The 19,305-nt window shown below is 35.6% G+C and overlaps 3 protein-coding genes and 1 long non-coding RNA gene across 7 annotated transcripts; 3 read left to right on the forward strand and 1 right to left on the reverse strand.

The window, feature by feature from the left end:
• The first annotated feature begins 159 nt into the window (after positions 1-159).
• LOC148204201 (uncharacterized) lies at positions 160-2,448 on the forward strand. Its single transcript, XR_015784255.1, has 3 exons — positions 160-282; positions 388-479; positions 2,290-2,448. It is a non-coding gene; the product is annotated as an uncharacterized LOC148204201 (long non-coding RNA).
• Positions 2,449-3,765: 1,317 nt separating this feature from the next.
• On the forward strand, positions 3,766-7,216 carry LOC124846294 (Vacuolar import/degradation, Vid27-related protein). Its single transcript, XM_047323526.2, has 2 exons — positions 3,766-5,510; positions 6,743-7,216. Exons 1-2 carry the CDS (start codon positions 3,900-3,902, stop codon positions 7,022-7,024), a joined length of 1,893 nt encoding a protein of 630 aa, XP_047179482.1. The 5' UTR covers positions 3,766-3,899; the 3' UTR covers positions 7,025-7,216.
• A 390-nt stretch (positions 7,217-7,606) lies between these two features.
• On the forward strand, positions 7,607-9,205 carry LHCA5 (photosystem I light harvesting complex protein 5). Its single transcript, XM_047323527.2, has 6 exons — positions 7,607-7,878; positions 7,953-8,085; positions 8,232-8,344; positions 8,440-8,544; positions 8,724-8,812; positions 8,905-9,205. Exons 1-6 carry the CDS (start codon positions 7,667-7,669, stop codon positions 9,045-9,047), a joined length of 795 nt encoding a protein of 264 aa, XP_047179483.2. The 5' UTR covers positions 7,607-7,666; the 3' UTR covers positions 9,048-9,205.
• Positions 9,206-10,030: 825 nt separating this feature from the next.
• Positions 10,031-16,064, reverse strand: LOC124846289 (protein WEAK CHLOROPLAST MOVEMENT UNDER BLUE LIGHT 1-like). Of its 4 annotated transcripts, none has more exons than XM_047323516.2 (3): positions 15,929-16,064; positions 13,492-14,570; positions 10,031-12,523 (listed from the first exon to the last, which is right to left on the reverse strand). In XM_047323516.2, exons 2-3 carry the CDS (start codon positions 14,530-14,532, stop codon positions 10,649-10,651), a joined length of 2,916 nt encoding a protein of 971 aa, XP_047179472.1. In that variant the 5' UTR covers positions 14,533-14,570; positions 15,929-16,064; the 3' UTR covers positions 10,031-10,648. The 4 variants fall into 4 exon arrangements, with proteins under 4 accessions (XP_047179472.1, XP_047179470.1, XP_047179474.1 ...); XM_047323514.2 differs by lacking the exon at positions 15,929-16,064 and adding an exon at positions 15,735-15,889; XM_047323518.2 differs by lacking the exon at positions 15,929-16,064 and adding an exon at positions 15,504-15,712.
• Positions 16,065-19,305: the final 3,241 nt, after the last annotated feature.

Below are 19,305 nucleotides of genomic sequence, written 5' to 3' on the forward strand. Positions count from 1 at the left end.
CGAATGATAGTGGAAGACAAGTGGTGTGTGGAGAATGGGAGTTAGTTTCTGTGAAAGAAGGAAGTAAATTTTCAGGAAAACTCTTCCCATTCTCTGCATGCAATCACCTTCCTTTTCTCGAAAATTCTGACCTCAAATTCTCTCTGAAATTTCTCTGCACTCGTTCATCATCTCTTCAAGATAACTTACCATCAAACCCTCTGATCTCATTTCAGACACAGGAGAAAGTTTCCCTGCACCGTGAGCACTATTCAGATCCGAACAGAATTGAGAACTGAACTGGTAAGTTCTCGTTTCTGCACAATTGTCCACTTAGTTCATGCGAACCAAAATTCTGGTTGCATGCAGGATTAGAAGTCTGATCTGTTATGATTTTTGGTGTATTAGATTTAGTGGAAGTGGTTGAGTGAATTCCTGGATAGAAAGCCGTGAGTGAAAGAGTGAAATTCTGAGCAATTGGAAGTACACTGCAGTAACAGGTAAGGGAAGCTTAGTAATTTAATTTAAATGCTGTTTTAATGTTAATGACAGTAATGAAGTGCACTGGATGTTGAATTGTATGAAATATCTGAATTTTAAGTATGCATGTATGAGTATATTGTACTGGTTGTATATGGTTGATAAAATTTGAAACTGTATGTGGATGATGCTATTGTTTGAACTGTATGCAGAAAATGATATGTATGAGTAGAACTTTGATTGAATTCTGTATAATTTGGAAAGATGAGTTTTACTGTATATTGATGATGATATGTTGAACTGGAAAATTCTGTATTGAGGAGATGATAATACGAATTCTGTAATGTATGAAATTATGTTGAAGATAAATTCTAAGTCTATGAATTGTATGAAAACTGTGAGGTTATCGTGAATGACAAATCTGGAAATCTGATCTTCTCTGATTGATCATGAACGCTCGTCATCGAACGGTCTTATACCGTTCGGTTTCCCTGGAAAATTTCTTAGAATGAGGATCCTTTCATTTGGAAAGGACTCTGGTTGTGAACGAGCGTTATTTGTGTGAAGGATTAAGTTTGAGCGTTCGGTTCAGCTTAACGTGCCCAACAATTCAAAATAAATTGAAAAGTACTTAGAGCGTTCGGTTTTGTTTATCAGCATTCGTCATAAGCAGCGCTTAGTATTATACTGAGCGTTCGTCCAAATGAACTCTCGATCTTAGATTGAGCGTTCGTCCTAGTTAGCGTTCGGTCTGTTACCGAACGATCGTTATGATGCACGTTCGTTCAAGTGCACGTTCGTTCAAATGCGCGTTCGTTCAATTACGCGTTCGTTCTATTTGGCGCTCGGTCATTGGTCTGGTGTTCGTCCGAGCAGCGTTCGGTTTAATAATTGAACGCTCGTCTTTCATGGCTTCGTGAGCGAACGTATCTGGCGTTCGTTCAAATTATTAATTTACGTTCGGTCTTTGACTGGCAGTGTTGCTTTCTGAATTCAATCATATTTGGTTGTTTATCTAAATATTTCTTACTGGCTTTATTCTTTGGATTCTGCCTGGAGTCTTTATACTTAAAATTTTTCTAAGTATTATCCATAATTTCTAAGATCAAGCTATTCAAAGTATTAAGTGTCATCAAGTATCAAGTGGATAAATGGCTCGTTTCTCTTGTTCAGAAACGTGGATGTATGAGTACTGCAACATGTTCTTTGTTATCTAATGAATGATGGATGTTCCTTAAAAGTAAGAGAGTGAATACAGAATGAAGATTTGATTAAGAGAAATTGTGAAAATGTGCGAATGATGATTTGAATGGATTTATGGGATTGGATTGTGAAAGAGCGTTCCAAGGAGGAACGTCTCTATGATGTGAATATGAGAAGTAGTGTAGTATGACCATGGATTAAGCTACTGATGGCTGTTCATCCTGATATTCCGTGATTGCTCATCCTCATGTAGAGGAGAGTAGTTCATGCGTGGGAATGGCAGGAGGCCCTAGTCCTTATAGTACTTTGGGCTGATAAGGGTTAACCTCGGGTGGCAGCTGTTGAGGGTATCCCAGTTACTACATCACCCGGGTGCAAGAACGCCTGTAGATACATGGATCATACAGTCCGGACAGTCTTTAATTATGAGAATTTGGATGAGTCACTGTATGCGTGGATATGTGTTTAATATTGTAGGAATTGTATGACTGATTTTATATGTTAAATTATGTTGATTGTGTTGAATTAAATTACCTAAGCTTACCCTTGCAATTTCCTTGTGTTGTCTACTGTTTTCTGTATGTCCGTCTTGTCAATGCAATGATCATCCGTTGTGGATGTGAGCAGATGGTGAGGCACCCCTTGAAACCATGCTGGAAGAAGAAAATTTGGAGGATGCCAACCTTGTGGAAGTTGAAGTTAAAGCTGAGCAGTAGAGGCGCGTTTCTGTAGTAGCTTTAGTTAGTTTTTCTGTACTGTATTTTGACATTTCTGTATATAGTTATGCAGAATAGTAAATCAGAACTGGTTTCTGTATTTATTTTGAATTCTGAATACTGTTAAGTGCTGCATATTCAGTTTTAAATATGTGTGAGCAGTTGATGTAAATTGCTGTACGTGCTGTTTTCTTTTTGAGCAGCTACTGTAAATATTAAGACTGTACTGTATTTTCTGTAAATGTGATTAGTTCTGATTAATGGTGATTACTATTTATTGGGATGTTACAATTTCCTTGGTAATTATTATTACCACATTGTAGATCGGATACCATAATAATTATATATGTCTCGTAAATAAGCGGGTAATTGAATAACAATACTCATCGTATACCATAATAATTATACATGTCCCATAAATAAGTGGATAATTGAATAACAATACTCATTAGCCACATATATTACTATGTCATCTTTAGCAAATTTTATCCGTATATATAAATATGAATATTTTTACCATCCAATATGAATACAAAATTTAGTAGAACATATACAGTTATACAATAGATTAGATTAAAAATATTAACTATAATTTTTTTTATTACAATAATATATAAGATAAATTAATTGCATTGTATTTAGAGAAATTTATTTTATAAAATTAGGTTGTTCCGATTTTTTTTCCTTTTCAAAGATATATATATATATATATATTATAAAAGAAAGTAAGATGACGATTTCTTATACTTTCAAGCAAATTATGCAATGTAATTAAGTTACCTCTTATTTGTTAGAATAAACCAGAAAAAAAAAACATAGTTCTTGTTTAAGCAACTATTATGTCTTTATTCTTCAGAATTTTAAAGAAGACTTGCGAAACACTGAAACCGATATTCAAGTGTTATCATGTTTTTACAAAATAAAATTATATAAAGTATAAATTGATGTAGTGTTTATGATTATTATTATTAATTGTGAAATTATTTTGGATTAATCATGTAGATAATTTTAAAATATTGTCAAAAAAATATTATTAAAAAGTATCATTATCTTTATATAAATATCTTAAAACAATATTTAAATTTTAAAATTTTTCTACAAATAATTGGAAATGATTTTAAATATGCTTACTTGAATAATTAAATTTAAAAAATTTCTACAAAATTAAACATGTTTAAGTTCTCGCTATAGTTTTAGTATGATAAAGTTTTACTGAAATTTTACTTTAAACATCATAAAACCATAGTTTATTATAAACTTAAATTAAATATTTTATAAACTTGACTAGATATGAAACAAATTAAAATAAGTGAGTTGAGTTAAGCATATTGGCTAAGACATTGCATCAAGAGGTTGCTTAGGTTGGCCCCACTCTACACGCGTTTCATTCCGTTGCGATTTAAAAACCCTAACCCCAAACGCTCCTTTTTCAAATTTCGAACTTGTTGCTCTTAGCATCATCACCATCTTCTTCGTATCCCCAAGTTGCAATTCGGATCTCATCTCGTCGAAATAAACTCCATGGGATCCTCTCACAGCCGCGAAGATCTGTTAGATTCATCCGATTCGGAGCAGGAGGAGGAGGAAACCTACCAAGACGCCCATGGAGGAAGCTCCGAACGGCCACCAAAAACGCTGTCAACTTCATCCCTTGATGACGTGGAGGCCAAGCTCAAAGCCCTCAAACTCAAATATTCCTCCTCCAGCACCCCCGCTGTTAAAAACGCAGTCAAACTCTACCTCCACGTCGGCGGCAACACCCCCAAAGCCAAGTGGGTAATCTCCGACAAACTCACCACCTATTCTTTCGTCAAAACTCACTCCAACGCCGACACCGACGACGAAAACGACGATACGGACGATGACGAAAGCAACAGAGAACAACCATTCTGGGTTATGAAAGTCGGTTCCAAAATCCGGGCAAAGGTGGACCCCGAGATGGGCCTGAAGAGTTTCCCCGACCAGCGGCGTGTGGACTTCGTGGCGCGCGGCGTCTGGGCGATGAAGTTCTTCACCGTGCAAGACCAAATCGACTTCATTGATTCCTTCCAGAACTGTCTCTTCGAGAACACGCACGGGGTCGAGGCGACGGAAGCAAATAAGCTCAAGATCTACGGCAAGGATTTCATGGTGTGGGCGAAACCCGAGGCCGCGGACGATTCTATGTGGGAAGACGCAGAAGAAACTTTCTCCAAAAGCTCCACTCCGGTTAGGGCAAATCAGGATTTGAAAGAAGAGTTCGAAGAAGCTTCAAACGGCGGCATTCAGAGTATTGCATTGGGTGCTTTAGATAACAGTTTTTTGGTGAGTGATAACGGGATTCAGGTTGTGAAGAACTTCGCACACGGGATTCATGGGAAGGGTGCTTTCGTGAATTTCAGTGATGGGTATAAAAATGGGGGTGGGGATTCTTCTTCCTATTCTACCCCTAAGAAGACGCTTCTTATGAAGGCTGAGACGAACATGCTTCTGATGAGTCCAATGGGTGGCGGAAAGCTTCACTCCACGGGGATTCATCAGCTTGATATTGAGACCGGGAAGGTGGTCAGTGAATGGATGTTTGGGAAGGACGGTACAGAGATTACAATGAGGGATATTACGAATGATTGTAAAGGAGCGCAGTTGGATCCGTCTGGGTCAACATTTCTGGGGTTGGATGATAACAGACTTTGTAGGTGGGATATGAGGGATCGCAATGGGATGGTTCAGAACTTGGCTGATTCGAATGCCCCTGTGTTGAATTGGGCGCAGGGACATCAGTTTTCGAGGGGGACTAATTTTCAGTGCTTTGCCACTACCGGTGATGGGTCCATTGTTGTAGGGTCTTTGGATGGAAAGATAAGACTGTATTCGGTGAACACGATGAGGCAGGCGAAGACTGCGTTTCCTGGCCTTGGATCTCCCGTCACTCATGTGGATGTTACCTTTGATGGCAAGTGGATCGTGGGTACTACTGATACATACTTGATTCTTATTTGTACCCTCTTTACTGACAAAGATGGAAGGACGAAGACTGGTTTTTCTGGGAGGATGGGGAACAAGATTGCTGCTCCCAGGTTGTTGAAGCTCACCCCTCTTGATTCCCATTTGGCCGGAGCGAATAACAAGTTCCGGAATGCACAGTTTTCGTGGGTAAGTTTGAATTAAATTCTCTGCTTGCTTCGCCTATTGTTGTGTGGCAAATTAAAAATGTGATAATTATAATATCGTTTGCTTGTGAATTGTCATGGTATCTAATTAAATGTTGTTATTATCATTGCTGTCCTATTGTTCTTCTCAATTGCATCCTTTATTTCAAAGTGTCTTTTTACTAAATTTATTAAGTTTGTGCACATTACAGTATTTTGGCAATAAATATATTTTCCTTATACATTGCTGCATGTTTGCTATTGAACAGTTAGCCTGTATTATGTTGGTGTTATTTGTAAATCACAATACAAGGAGTTATAACATTACGAATATTTGTGCAAATGAAGTTTTTACGGTTGGTTCAGGAGACCGATTAAGGTTGAAAGCTATTGCCTTATAAATTTTCCTTTTGTTGCATATTTTTTATAATATGCTGCTGTGCTCTTATTTTGTTTTGTTAACTGAAGCTTTATCCTTGTATCTAGTTGTCAAAAACATTATCATGCATTGATAGAACTTGAACAGAAAAGGCTGAGAAGTAGTACCGTATTATAACTAAAACTACGCTCTTAATAACATGTGATATCACTAATCGTTTCCTCTCTCTGAACTGATCAGATAGAAATTATAGGTATCTCAGATTCTTGGATAGGTCTCGACTCTCCCACCTATATCTTCACGCAATAATGTCCTCTTCTACCTCCTTTTTGTTTTTCTTTCCCTCTATCTCACAAGGAAATCTGTCCCTTTCTTCCCACACTCCTGCTGCCACATGTGCAGTATATTGGTACATGAAGTCAACACTTTGACCCCTTTTCCTGTAATACACAATACCTATCACGTGCACTTTGAGGTTTTTAGTCAGTTTTTTTTCTTCTAGTTAAAGGGTATCCCGTGTTCAGATTAGCAAACTCATAATGTTTAGCATGTTAATTGTTTGTTGGTTTTCAAAGGAATGTCGTGCTTGCTGTTGTTGAAAGCATGGGGATTTCCCCTTGGCAATTCATGCATGAGTATGGTATCAATAAGCACAACCAACTTTAGCATATCCTTAATTATTATCTTAATAATATGATCTTGAGTTTTTTATTGGTTATATAGGCACTCTTCCCAGGCAAAAGTTTTTCTTCTCCCTTTTAAGATTGTGTCTGTGCTGTTCCCATATCTGCTGAGAAATTTCATGTTTTAATCTCGTGGAAATATATTTTTATTCTTTCTGCTTCTTGGTTGATTAGGTGACAGAGAATGGGAAGCAGGAGCGGCATATAGTAGCCACTGTGGGGAAGTTCAGTGTGATATGGAACTTCCAGCAAGTCAAGGATGGTTCTCATGAGTGCTATCGTAACCAGCAGGGTCTTAAGAGCTGCTACTGCTACAAGATAGTCCTTAGGGATGATTCCATTGTTGAGAGCCGTTTTATGCATGACAGATTTGCAGTCAGCGATTCTCCTGAAGCGCCACTGGTCATAGCAACACCAATGAAAGTTAGCTCTTTCAGCATATCTGGCAAGCGATGATACACAGCCAGTGAACAATTGTTGCTCTCTTAGCTTAACTAATATCGTTTCATATATTTCATTTAAAGACTTTTCAGTTGTACGTAGGATGTTTTCAATTGTAGCTGATATTGATGTCATTTCTGATATACAGGAAAAGTGTTGATTGTCCAATTGTATCAGCATGTTCAATTGTATAATTTTTTATCTCAATATCTTTTCCCTTTTACCCATTTACCAGTTCCTTTTTATTTAGCGCCTCAACAAGTGCTGGTAGAGCGAACATGCTGAACTTCCACCATTAATTTGCTTGTTTTGGCTTTACATACACTATGTCAATTAAAACATAAAAGGTATGAAAAATAAATAAAAACAAACCTGGATTGTACAAATTGGGAAAGGTTCACACCTCTCTTTGCTCTTACGGAAGAAGCTGAAGTAATTTATGATTTCTAGTGTGGTAATCTAAAACGGATGTCTCTAGATTGAAGGAAAATGTATTTTATCACGAGGCCTGAGAAGCAGCCGTTTGTTATCCAACTTCTATCTCAGTGGATAAGTGGGCCCCCTGTAACTTTTTACCTTTAAATCAATATGTATTAATGTGGTTGTTGGGAAGTCACAAATTTGAGGTCGGGCACAGAAGCAGATAATCAGAAAACAATGGTGGCAGTAGCAGTAGGAAGAGGCCTTCCTATTCAAACCCGCTCTTTATTCAATAGTAAGAGCATAGATAGAGCTTCACCAGCAGGAAGAGTCTCGTGGCTTGGGCATTCTGCTGCTGTCACTCCACATTATAGACAAACTTGTGTAGCAGCGCAACAGCGACCTACATGGCTCCCAGGACTTGATCCCCCACCTTATCTTGATGGAACGTGAGGATATGATTCCTAGTTCCTCTACTGCTACTTTCTCTATTCAGCTTTTCATATAATGGTATGCTTTTCAGTCTGGCTGGAGATTTTGGATTTGACCCACTTGGGCTTGGAGAGGATCCTGAAAACTTAAGGTGGTATGTGCAGGCAGAGCTGGTTCATTCCCGCTTTGCAATGCTTGGGGTATTGGGAATTCTTGTGACAGATGTGAGTGACAACTTGCGCATGTACCTATACTAAAAGTTTAATGTAGAAAACGTCTTTATGATAAATTGATAAAATATATCAAGATTCTTTAGTTATTACTAACCATTAGAGTCCTTGCCTGAAGTAGTAGTTGCTAATCTGTGCAGCTGCTTCGCGTCACAGGAGTTAGTAAGATACCGGTTTGGTTTGAAGCTGGTGCAGTAAAATACGACCTTGCCAATACACAGACACTCTTCATTGTTCAACTACTTTTGATGGGGTATAATTTTCGTCATGAATTCGGGTTCTCATAATTCCATTATTCTTTAGAGAATTAAGAGGCCAATTCATATGACTTCACATTTGCTTGCACAGGTTTGCCGAAACAAAAAGGTACATGGATTTTATTAGTCCTGGATCTCAGGCTAAAGAGGGGTCCTTCTTTGGACTGGAAGCTTCACTGGAAGGCTTAGAGCCAGGGTATTGGCATTTCCATTAACAGTATATATATTCTCTAAATTTTTTACCATTCTTCATGTTCTTTAATTATCGTACTGAACATGAATAATTGTCAACAATGGCATAACCGTCATAGGGCATTGTGATTTTACAGTTCTTGAATTAGTAGACATTGAGGTGTATATGCATGTTTCGAACAGGTACCCAGGGGGTCCTCTGCTAAATCCTCTTGGCCTAGCTAAAGACATTAAAAACGCTCATGATTCGAAGCTTAAAGAGATTAAAAATGGTATATTTCTTTCTTAGTTCTTTGATTCTTATTATCAATAAATTTAAAGCCCCAAAAGGTCGTTACCATAGTTGTAAATCTCCTATTTACAGGACGACTTGCAATGGTTGCAATGGTTGGCTTCTTTGTACAAGCTTCGGTGACTCACGTTGGACCAATTGACAACCTTGTGGAGCATCTTTCCAATCCATGGCATAAAACTATTATTCAGACCATTGCGAATTCTAGTTCTTAGTTCTACCAACTGCTGTATGGCTTGGACTTATCCATAAAACGAAATTACTTTTAATTTTTCCACCTTGACCTCGTTGAGGCCAAGGATCAAGTTTAGATGTAGTTGTCTTGAAGCAAATGTATTCTAATTCATTTTCAATCGACTTCATTGTTTGTTTAGGCTTTTGGGGGAAATAAATGACTCAAAATCCGATGAAATTAACCTTCAAACCAAAAATTAATAAATAACAACCGTTTAAGTTTTCCACTTTAGCAAGCAAATCGATTTACTTTAAGAAGCTTTCTTAATTGTGGATAGAGTATGAATTGAATTATTTTGATGCGTAGTTCTTAAGAATTTGAAATGAAATACTTCCAGGGGAGTCGAACAACGAATTTCCTTTCTTTATATGCTTTATATTAAAAATATTGTAAGGATCTATGGAATGTTTCAGGTTCAGCAGCAGCAGTTGTCCTAACTTTTATAAGACAGGGATACTGAGCAGTATTTCCATAATCACAGGGATAACATTCGTACGTTGCGAAGTTCATGAAAGGAGATATAATTGGATCATTAAAATAATTTACTAAAATTTAGGAACTCTAGGTTTAAAGAAGAGGAAAGAGAAGAATGGAGTTTCTGTTAAACATTTTTCTTTAGTTTAATTTTAATATAAAGGAATAATTGTTATTTTTGTTTAATTCCCAGAGAAAGAGAAAATATTTTAAAAACTATTTTAGGCTCGTGATCTCATAACTTCAAATTAAATTACAAAACATAAATATTGATAGTTTAATCATTACACTTGAAATGTTTTTAATTCCCTCTAAAATTGGATAGAAACAAGAATAGGATTAAAAATGATTCCATTTCTCTTCCTTCCTAAAAATGAAACCAAGCAAAATTAATTTATAAAAAATCTCTTCTTTCTACTTTCATGTCCTCTATTTTCCATCATTCAAATTCTGTGTTAAAATTTAATGATGAATAAGAAAAAAAAAATGTGAACAGAACAAAGGATAAATCTATCACTGACAACTCACTGAATTAAAATCGCAATATAAGTTAGATGTATAACTAATACAGAAAAGCGGGTGCTGAACCTGTAAAAAGACTCAAAATTTGGCGAGTGATCTGGATAAATTGTCTGAAAACATTGGAGACTTCAGCCTATATACGGTATATTCCAGGCATCAGAAGATCTGCAACATTCCAGGTATCTTCCCTGTTCCAATCTAATGAGGTGTTTCCAATAAGCTCACATCATGTCACTAAAAGCATCAAGTCTCAGACTCGGAAACCTTTTTCTTTCATTTGGTAAAATCTCAAACAAATCTTTACAAAAGCCTGAGGTTCAATATATCAGAAGCCTATACACAATACAGAATCATCTAATTTTCTCTTTCCCACTAAAGATGAATTTATTTTTATCTCCACGTAAAACACTCAGCAGGCGACCATATACCAACCCTTCATTGAGAGAGAATACAATCAAATACACAGTACAACAAGTGCCAACGTTTACAGGTTCATGCAGTTGAAGATTCCAATATTTAAAGTCACTTTGAGATATCCAAAACGAGTGACTGCTAAGTTATCTGCAGTACAATTTGGAATTATCCTCACTTGGTTGAATGTGTTTTTCTCCTAGCAAAGAACATCAAAACCCTCGGGAAAAGTGACCTTTTCTTCTTTTTCCCTTGTTTTGTTTCTGGGGATGATCCACTTTCATCAATGTCTGGATGTAGATTAGTCTTTGGACTTGGAAACTGATGTGCAGCATTAGCTGCAACACCAGTGCGCTCAAAATTATTTGCTTCATGACTCCCCTCAAAACTACCCCTAGGACTTTTACTCTGGTTTACCGCTCCTTGGCCAGAGTCTCCCGCCTTTCTTCGTTGTTCACTTTCAGCTCTCCACTTTCTTAATTCTTGCTCTACGCCCAATTTACCTTCCTTAGCCTTCTCAGCCTTTTCCATCGCCACTTTCAAAGATTCCCTTCCTGCAGCTATCTCCCTATTCACTTCGTCCAACTTTTCAAAGGCTTTCAATTCAGACTCCTTAGCTTTATCAATTTCAGAATTAGCAGTTGCAACCCTCATATTGGCCCGTTCTTCTGCCTCATGTGCTCGTTTGCTAAGCTCATAGTACTCTTCCAAAGAAAGTGTTACCCCTTTGGATGGGTCCACTGCATTCTTGCTTCTAGTTGATTCACTCTCTTGCAATGCTTTAATTGCCGCTATTGCCAAATGTTCAGACGCCCTTGCAGCCTCTATCTCCTTCTGAGCTGCAAGTAATCTACTTTCCAAGGTACTTACTCCAGCCTTGGCTTGCTCTGCTTCTGCCTTTACTTTTTGTAGCTCTTCACGAGCTGCCTGAGAAAGCAAGTTGGCTTGACTAGTCTCTTCAGCCGCAATTTGTAGCTTCTTGGGAAGCTCGGTCATTTTCTCTTTAGCTTCTTTCTCCTTCATCTGGACCAAAGCAATTTCTGATCTGGTCTTTTCCAATTCAGCTTCCAGAGATGCAACCGCAATGGAGGCCATTCCCTCCCTTTGCCTGATGGCGGCAAGAGTTGCTTTTTCCTGTTCAAGTTCTGATTTTAATGATGTAGCAGCTACCTTCAAGCAACTAACCTCTGCGGTTGCTTTCTCTATGTTAAGATTCACTTCCTCAAGTTCCTTTTTGGCTGATGCAACTGCTGTTTGTATGTCAGTGTGGGTCTTTTTCTCTGATTCTTCCGGGCCTCCTTCTGAGTTTCCTTCTTCGTCACCTTCCTGCTTTAACTTTGATTCCATATAAGAAGATAATTCAGCTTTCAAATCAATCAGCAATGTAGAGGCTGTATCCAATTTAGATTTGAGTTCCTTTGCAGACAAAATTTGCTGGTTGAGTCTCTGGAGCTCTTCTTCTGTCTCTTTAAGTTCCTTCTCCCAATCAAGGGAATCTTGATCTCGTGCCATGACTGTTCCTATTCTTTGTTCCTCCGCTTCCAAGTGTGCACCGTGCGCAGTCTCCAATGATTCTTTTGCAGCAATTAACTCAATAGTTAAATCCTCTACAGACTTCTCTACTTCCTTTGATTCAGCAACGGCCTCTTCAGCTTTCTTAATAGCTAAATCTCTTTCACTCACTAAGATAGAAAAATTTTTGCGCAATGTTTCCTGCTCCTCTTTCACGGCTTTTAAATCTGAAACAGCAGCTGCATACCTTGCTTTGGCAACCTCAAGTTGTGCCTTGGCTGCAACACTAGATTCGTCTGCAATACCCTGCTCCATCTCTTCCACTCTGAGCTTTGCAAGTTCTGAGTCCTGTCTTGCTTGACGCTCTTCTGTTTCTGCTCTCTCTAGGTTAAGTTTTAATTCTTCTATTAATCTCTTTGTACTGTCTAACTCCTTAAGCATTTGGCCTTTTTCCTGTTCAGCATCCTCTGCTTGTTTTCTGTACTCTGGGATCTCCTCTTGTGCCTTTTCAAGCTCATGTTCTACAAGATCACGTCTCTGTACATCCAGGGAAAAACTAAAGTTAACAGCAGTTCGAGCAGACAAACAAATATGCATAGCAGGAAGAATGATCATCAGGATCTCTATTTTTCCTTAGAAAACAAACAGTATTGGACATTAGAAAGCACATATATAGGCATAAAAGTACATATACTTCATTTTCTAGTTCATCTGAGGTCAAAATGAATTCATAAGTTCACAAATATAATTTGTTTTCTTTATTATCATGTTTTCAGTATAATAAGTATTTTCGTTTTCAAAAAATACTTCCGACTTTTGTTTTTGTTCATTAGCACTCTAATGCCACTTCAAAGCATTTCCATGTCATAAACATTATCTGCAGAGATTTTAACACCAAGAAAATTAGCCTGTTCAACACACTAGACTGATCATAGCATACATAAATCTGCCTAAATATTGGGTGACACATACACAGACACTTATATCCCAAATAAAAGAGCTCATATTCTAGTGGCATAAATTAGAGACAATTGCATCAGAAGGGCCTGCAACAAACTACCAAGTCAGTAATTTTTACATATACAGTTTATGTAAAGGCAAATTTGTAAATATGTCCCATAAAAAGCATTGAGGGAATATGTAGAAAATAAAAGTTCCAAATTTCTGCAACATGTGTGCCACGCCAATGCTTAGCCCTGTAATGTAATTTATGTTCGCAGAATATTTTTTTACTTCTATTATCAATATTAACATAAAAGGCCTGGTTAACCTTCTGTCACCAGTGGATGTTGCAACTGCCACTGTTAATCAAGGATACTATCTCTTTCATCTTTATACCCACTACAGCATCTACCTCTTGCCTATCTCATCATTATTGTATAGGTTTAGCTTTGAGAAGCAAACGGAACAGTGAATAGAATTTGAAATTATAAGATAGAAGTACGAAGAAGATAAATTGGAAATAACTGTCATAAAATACCGATGCTTGAAAATGCAAGACATACCTCCACAGTCTGGATTCTGTGAGCCTTCCAATCCACAATTCCTCCAAACTTGGAAACAGCTTGCTTGACGGATTTAATAGGAGCTCTGGTATCGATAATGTGTTTTTTCTCATCAAACATCTTGCCATGGGGGAGTGAGCCAACGGTTCCCATGGTCATTAAAAGTTCATTGTGATCATTTTGCAAATCTTTTGTTTCAGAAGAAGAAGCTGAACGCCTAATCTCATCATTAACATCACTATCAGCAGTGATATTAGAAACATTATCCAGCAATGCATGCCCGTCAGAAACATTTTCTAGAGCACCTGGTTTTGATTCTTCAACTGAAGTGACCTGCTGCCTTTTCTCTGTTACATCAAATGCAGCATCTGGGTTTGCAACTGAATTAACTAAAGAAACACTCCCCTCTTGCATTACAGTTTGACAATCATTAGAATTTGGAAAAAGTATTTGTTCAGGGAACCCATCCAATGGTAAATGAATGCCAGACTCCACTTTTGCATTACTAAGTGGGACAGTTGGAGCTTCGGTGGAAGATTGATTGTTGGGTAATTTTATCACTTCGGTGTTTTCTTCAGGGTGTTCTACCAGTGTCATCTCTTCAAAAAAATTTGTGGTGGATTCAGAGGGTAGCTTGTTGACAACATGTTCTGCCAGTGTCGCCTCTTCTGCAACTTTAGAAGAGGATTCAGAGTTCTCTATCACATACTCAGCAGGTGGTGTCTCTTTAATTTTGGAAGAAGATGCAGACGGTTGGTTGTCTCCAACAAGTTCTACCAGTGGTTCTTCAGCAATATTTGGGGAAGTTTCCAATGGTAGCTTGTCTCCAACAAGCTCAGCCAGGAGTATCTCTTCGGCATTTTTTGGAGAAGATTCATATGGTCTCATGTTTCCAACAAGTTCTGCCAGCAGTGAAGCCTCTTTAGCAATTTTTGGAGAAGATTCAGACGGTAGCTTGTCTCCAACATGTTCTGCAAGTTGTGTCTCTTCAGTAATTTTTGAAGAGAATACAGGGGGTATCTTGTCTTCAACATCCTCCATTGTAAGGATCAATCGGGAGCGCTAAAAGTGTCTAACCACTTAACAATAATAAGAAAAATGAGTCAGTAGAAAATAAAATTAAAACAAGAGAATTACAAGCCTATACAAGCTTTCCAAAATAATACAATCGAATTAGAAATTAAAAATCCCCTTGTATAAGTTTCAATTTCGAGCGAAATTGCTATTCACAAGAACAAGTCACCAATAGAGAATTGAATTCTACATATACCATTTAATTACTTTCCTTTTACGAATCATCGTCTCTGTTGGTTGTTAAAATGAAAATTTCAAAGGATTATCCGATTCCTGAATAAGAAAAAAACTGTTCCCCAGGTTTTAGGTGTTCAAACTCCGAATGACAGATTGAGACTTCTCTATGGATAATTGTAATTTCACAAATCACAACCAAATTCACTCAAAGGGAAAGGGATGAAACAGGGCATTTTAAAATCAATCCGTACTATTAACAGAGATAAAGATCTCATTTAATTCAAGTTCCAACCATGCTTAACAGCAATCTAAAGTTATCAACCACCTACAATTCTTGATGTTTGATCAACAAAAAAGTAATCATATAACACACGGAAGCTCACTCGTCTTTTCTCTTGATAGACGTTCCTACAAATCCCATCGTTATGAAATTTACAATGACAAACACAGAAGAAGACAGGACATATCGGCAAAAAAAAAATTGAAGGAAAAAGTAATCTAAACAATAGTTAAAACAGAAAATAAATATTTCCTGTTTCTAATTTATAAGCCGTCAACATTTCCCCCGTAATTTTCCCCAAGAAATAGAAATACAAGTAAACCAGAACAATGCACCATCTCTTGTGTGGCCAACCTTTTGAAAGCAAAGACTTGAATCATTAAAGACAGTAGGCAGTCGGGTGCAGGGAAAAGACACGGTGAAGAAAATTCTGATGAGAGAACAAAAAGCAAGGAAAAACACTGAAAAGTCAATTCCTGACCATTGTTAAAGCCAGAGAGCATTCACACGCTCTGTTTCCTTCCCCATAATTTTCTCACAAGTGTGGAAGCGTTTGCAAAACACGTGACATCTAGCTCTAAATACTCACAAATACTTGCATGCTACGACGTGATCGCAGATAAACAGAACAGAGCAGAACCGACGGAGAAATTAAACAAAGAAACGGGATTATGAAGTGAAATAGGCGTTGAAAGAAGAAGAAAGAACATACCAGATTAGGATTACGAATAATAATAAGGAGAAAATTGAAATCGGGGAAAGAGAGATAGATTCTAATTGCGCAGAAAAATCTGAGGAGGAAATTAAAATTAGGTTGGGGAAAAATAAATGAAGGTGGAAAAAATTTGCAGCCAAAATTAGAACACAGAAAAATAGAAAGAAAGATACACAGTTAGTGGAGCCTACCTCATCACAGCGGCTAGATCCATCTGTACCCTCCTTTTCTTTCTCTCTCATCTCCAATATCAATTATCAATTACCAACTATCAAATATCAATTTCTTCCTTCGACAGAAAATAATTAACTCATCCCTCCATTGCATTTTATTATTTTCTTATGAATATTACTTCTATTATTATCTTTCCTGCTAATCAAAACTATAATTACGTACGCCGCTACAATGCATTACCAATTAATTAATCTTCCGTAGTTGGTATTGAGGTAAGTTAACTCAAGAATAGTATTTAATTCATAATATAGTGCAGATATGAGATCAGTTAGCTTACCCACCTTGCATACCTTTTTCTTGGTCGGTGGTCCAGATTCTATTTCTTGGTTTTGCATTTTCCACTGCTATAAATGACCTAAAATCATACCGTTCATGTCAATCCGATCATGCAATTCCATTTCCATACAAATAAAAGAAGTAACTTTAGAAGAATTTGAAAAAAGCTGAGTAATTAATACAAAAGTGACCGCGGATAGTAAATGATGTAGATTCCAGCATGGCAAACCGTGTAAATGGAAGAGATCCGTTACATTACATTCATGATACCGACAGTAATGCACACATTATCAATAATAAATATTAATTAATGAGTTTTCTTTACCCTTTCTTTAGTAATCGAGTTTAATGCCATGATTCACATTGCTTTGCATGTAACGCGATCCACCAATAAGTGGACCTCGTTAATTGGGCCCAAAAAAGTCCAACAAGTTTCCGTCCGTTGGATGTTGTAGAGTGGGGTCCACATTCGGAAATCGCATGATAACGTTGTGAGGGCTTATTTTATTATTAGCACATGCTCATCTTGAATTTATAATTTGTTAATTTAACTATATGTTAGTATCGCTTATCATTGACTCTATTAAAATTTAAAACGAATTACCCACCCAATAATTATGTCTGCAACAAGGTGTGAAACGAGGAAAAGTATCATTATAATTCTAAATTTATGATTAAGAAAATCATTACTTTATAACTAGTTAAATGAATTTATTTTAAGTTTTTAACTGAATTGAAAATTGATATTCGGAAATAAAATACTATGGAAAATTAAATCATGAAAAGACTAGGGTGTAAATTAAAGTTTGGGGGCCATGGTTTATTTTATTCTTTTGGTTTTATTCGTTACCAACCCAATGGTGCCACGTGGAAGGTTGGTTTGACACTAAAGTTGTGTTTAATATGTGCGTAAACTTTGGCTTTTGCTAGAGAATCATTGTTGGGTGGGGTTAAAGAAGTATGTGATGACTTTTCAACTAAATACAAAAAAAAAAAGCAAGGCATAATTAATTTTTTTTTTTATCACTTTTGGAATTATTTACAATTTTTCATAGTCTTTTAAATATAAATGTCATGCTTTCAAATTAGGGATTTCATTTTCGTGAAAACGAGTTATTGGATAACGAAATCTATTATCATATTCAGAAGGAGAAGTTGTGTTTAGCTTTGATAATTTTTCAATTAAATTTTTTCTATAATTTTTATTATAAATTATTTTCGATTTTAAATCAACTTGACTAAATATATATTATCAATTTTCTGCATCTTAAAAGAAACTAAAATATAAACTACTTTGTTGCTTAATAATAAACAGGAAATTAGTAAAAAAGGAGAAATTAAAACAATATTTTAAAGTAGAACATTCAAACTAATCCGACCCGTTAACCCGTTAAGTCAAGTGACCCATTAAATACAGGCAAAACTTGTACGATACTTCATATTTCAATAACACAAGTCTTATATTATTTTAAATCTTCGAAAATGATGTATCTATAAACCCATAACATTTTCAAAGTGTCCGTTTCCGTCAATCGAGGAATCATTACACAAGTCGGTGCATATATAATCAATCTTTTCTTCTTTCTAATGAAAAAGATAAAAGAAAAATTGGGTGCCATGCTTCTCTCTTTTTTAAGCTTTTTGTTTCCAGGGTGAACAAAAAGTTATAAACAATCGTATTTACCACATTAATTTTATAATACATATTTTATTGTATTTATTTGTATAATTAATTACGTTGAAAATGTAATTAATTATATTTTATTTTAGTTGATTATTTTTTTATATAATAGATTCTTCTTAAAATATAAAATAACAATAAAATCAAATTTACTAATTTAAATTTTAATATTTTTGTAAATTACTTAATTTTAATGTACTTTTTAATTTGAAATAAATGTATTTTTATTAAACGTTTGTAATAACCTTTTTGTTTGAATTTAATTTTTTTAACTTTATTTTATATTTTAAAAATTATTTTACTTTTAAAAAGTTACTTTACAAATTACATATGTCAAATATAAACAAAATTCATTGTATTCCATCACTGAGCTAGTTATCTTTTACTTTTCAGTTTCTTTTATATTCAATTCAAATATCTTTAATTTTTATTTTCTTTCTCTCTTTTTTAATCTTCATTTAATCTAAACAAAACAGTAATATAAGTTATTGATACTATTTTATTGTTCACTTTAAATAGATTAACTTGAGTGGTAAATATCTTCTCAATGTTATGTATTATAATAATATTAAGTTTGAGTCGATTTAATCTTATTTTATGTGTGATAGAAGAATTTTTCACACAGATAGCACCCTTTTACTTTGAAACTTAAATTTTGAACACATTTTTGGTGTTTCTTAAAAAACATACTAATGCAAAATCATGTTCAGAATTCAATTCTTCAAAAACCAAATTTCGAAGCACAAGAAAAATGTATATACTATTTGAGTAAATAAAATGTATTATACTATTTTGGTAAAAAGAAATTGACATTATGATATTTGTTTAAAAAATGCGCGATAGAATCAATTTGAATAGATATAACATGACATCGATTAACATAAGAAAAAGATTAATTTAATTCGTCTATTTAACATACTAATTCCACTATTATACATAATTAAGAAAGAAAGTACTAAAATAAGGCATATTTTAAGATTATTGTATCAAACAAAAAAACCATATATTTTATAAGTATATATAATATGTGATAAATTTTTTTCATGTTTAGTAGTGTTTACGTGTGAAGATTCTCTTAATTAAAGTAGTTACCATTTGTGTTTTTTTTTATTTATTTGTGCTAAGACTTTTTATGCTTATAATTGATATTTTTTTTATAATGCATGTTTGATCTCCCTTGAGATTAAGTATACTTGGTTGTGCATTCAAGTTGAGTACCAGTCGAGTCATAAGATTACCCATCTAAGTTGAATATTAACCAAACCACAAGGTTGTTCATTCAAGTTGAGAACCAAGTCATTCATCTATGGTCGAGCTCCACATGGACGACCTCTCCATAGTCATCCATTCATAGCATGACTGAGTAATCGCACCATA

The sequence above is a fragment of the Vigna umbellata genome, chromosome 2 (assembly GCF_029865625.1).
Source record: "Vigna umbellata cultivar VRB3 chromosome 2, Vumbellata_1.0, whole genome shotgun sequence".
Lineage (NCBI taxonomy): Eukaryota > Viridiplantae > Streptophyta > Magnoliopsida > Fabales > Fabaceae > Vigna > Vigna umbellata.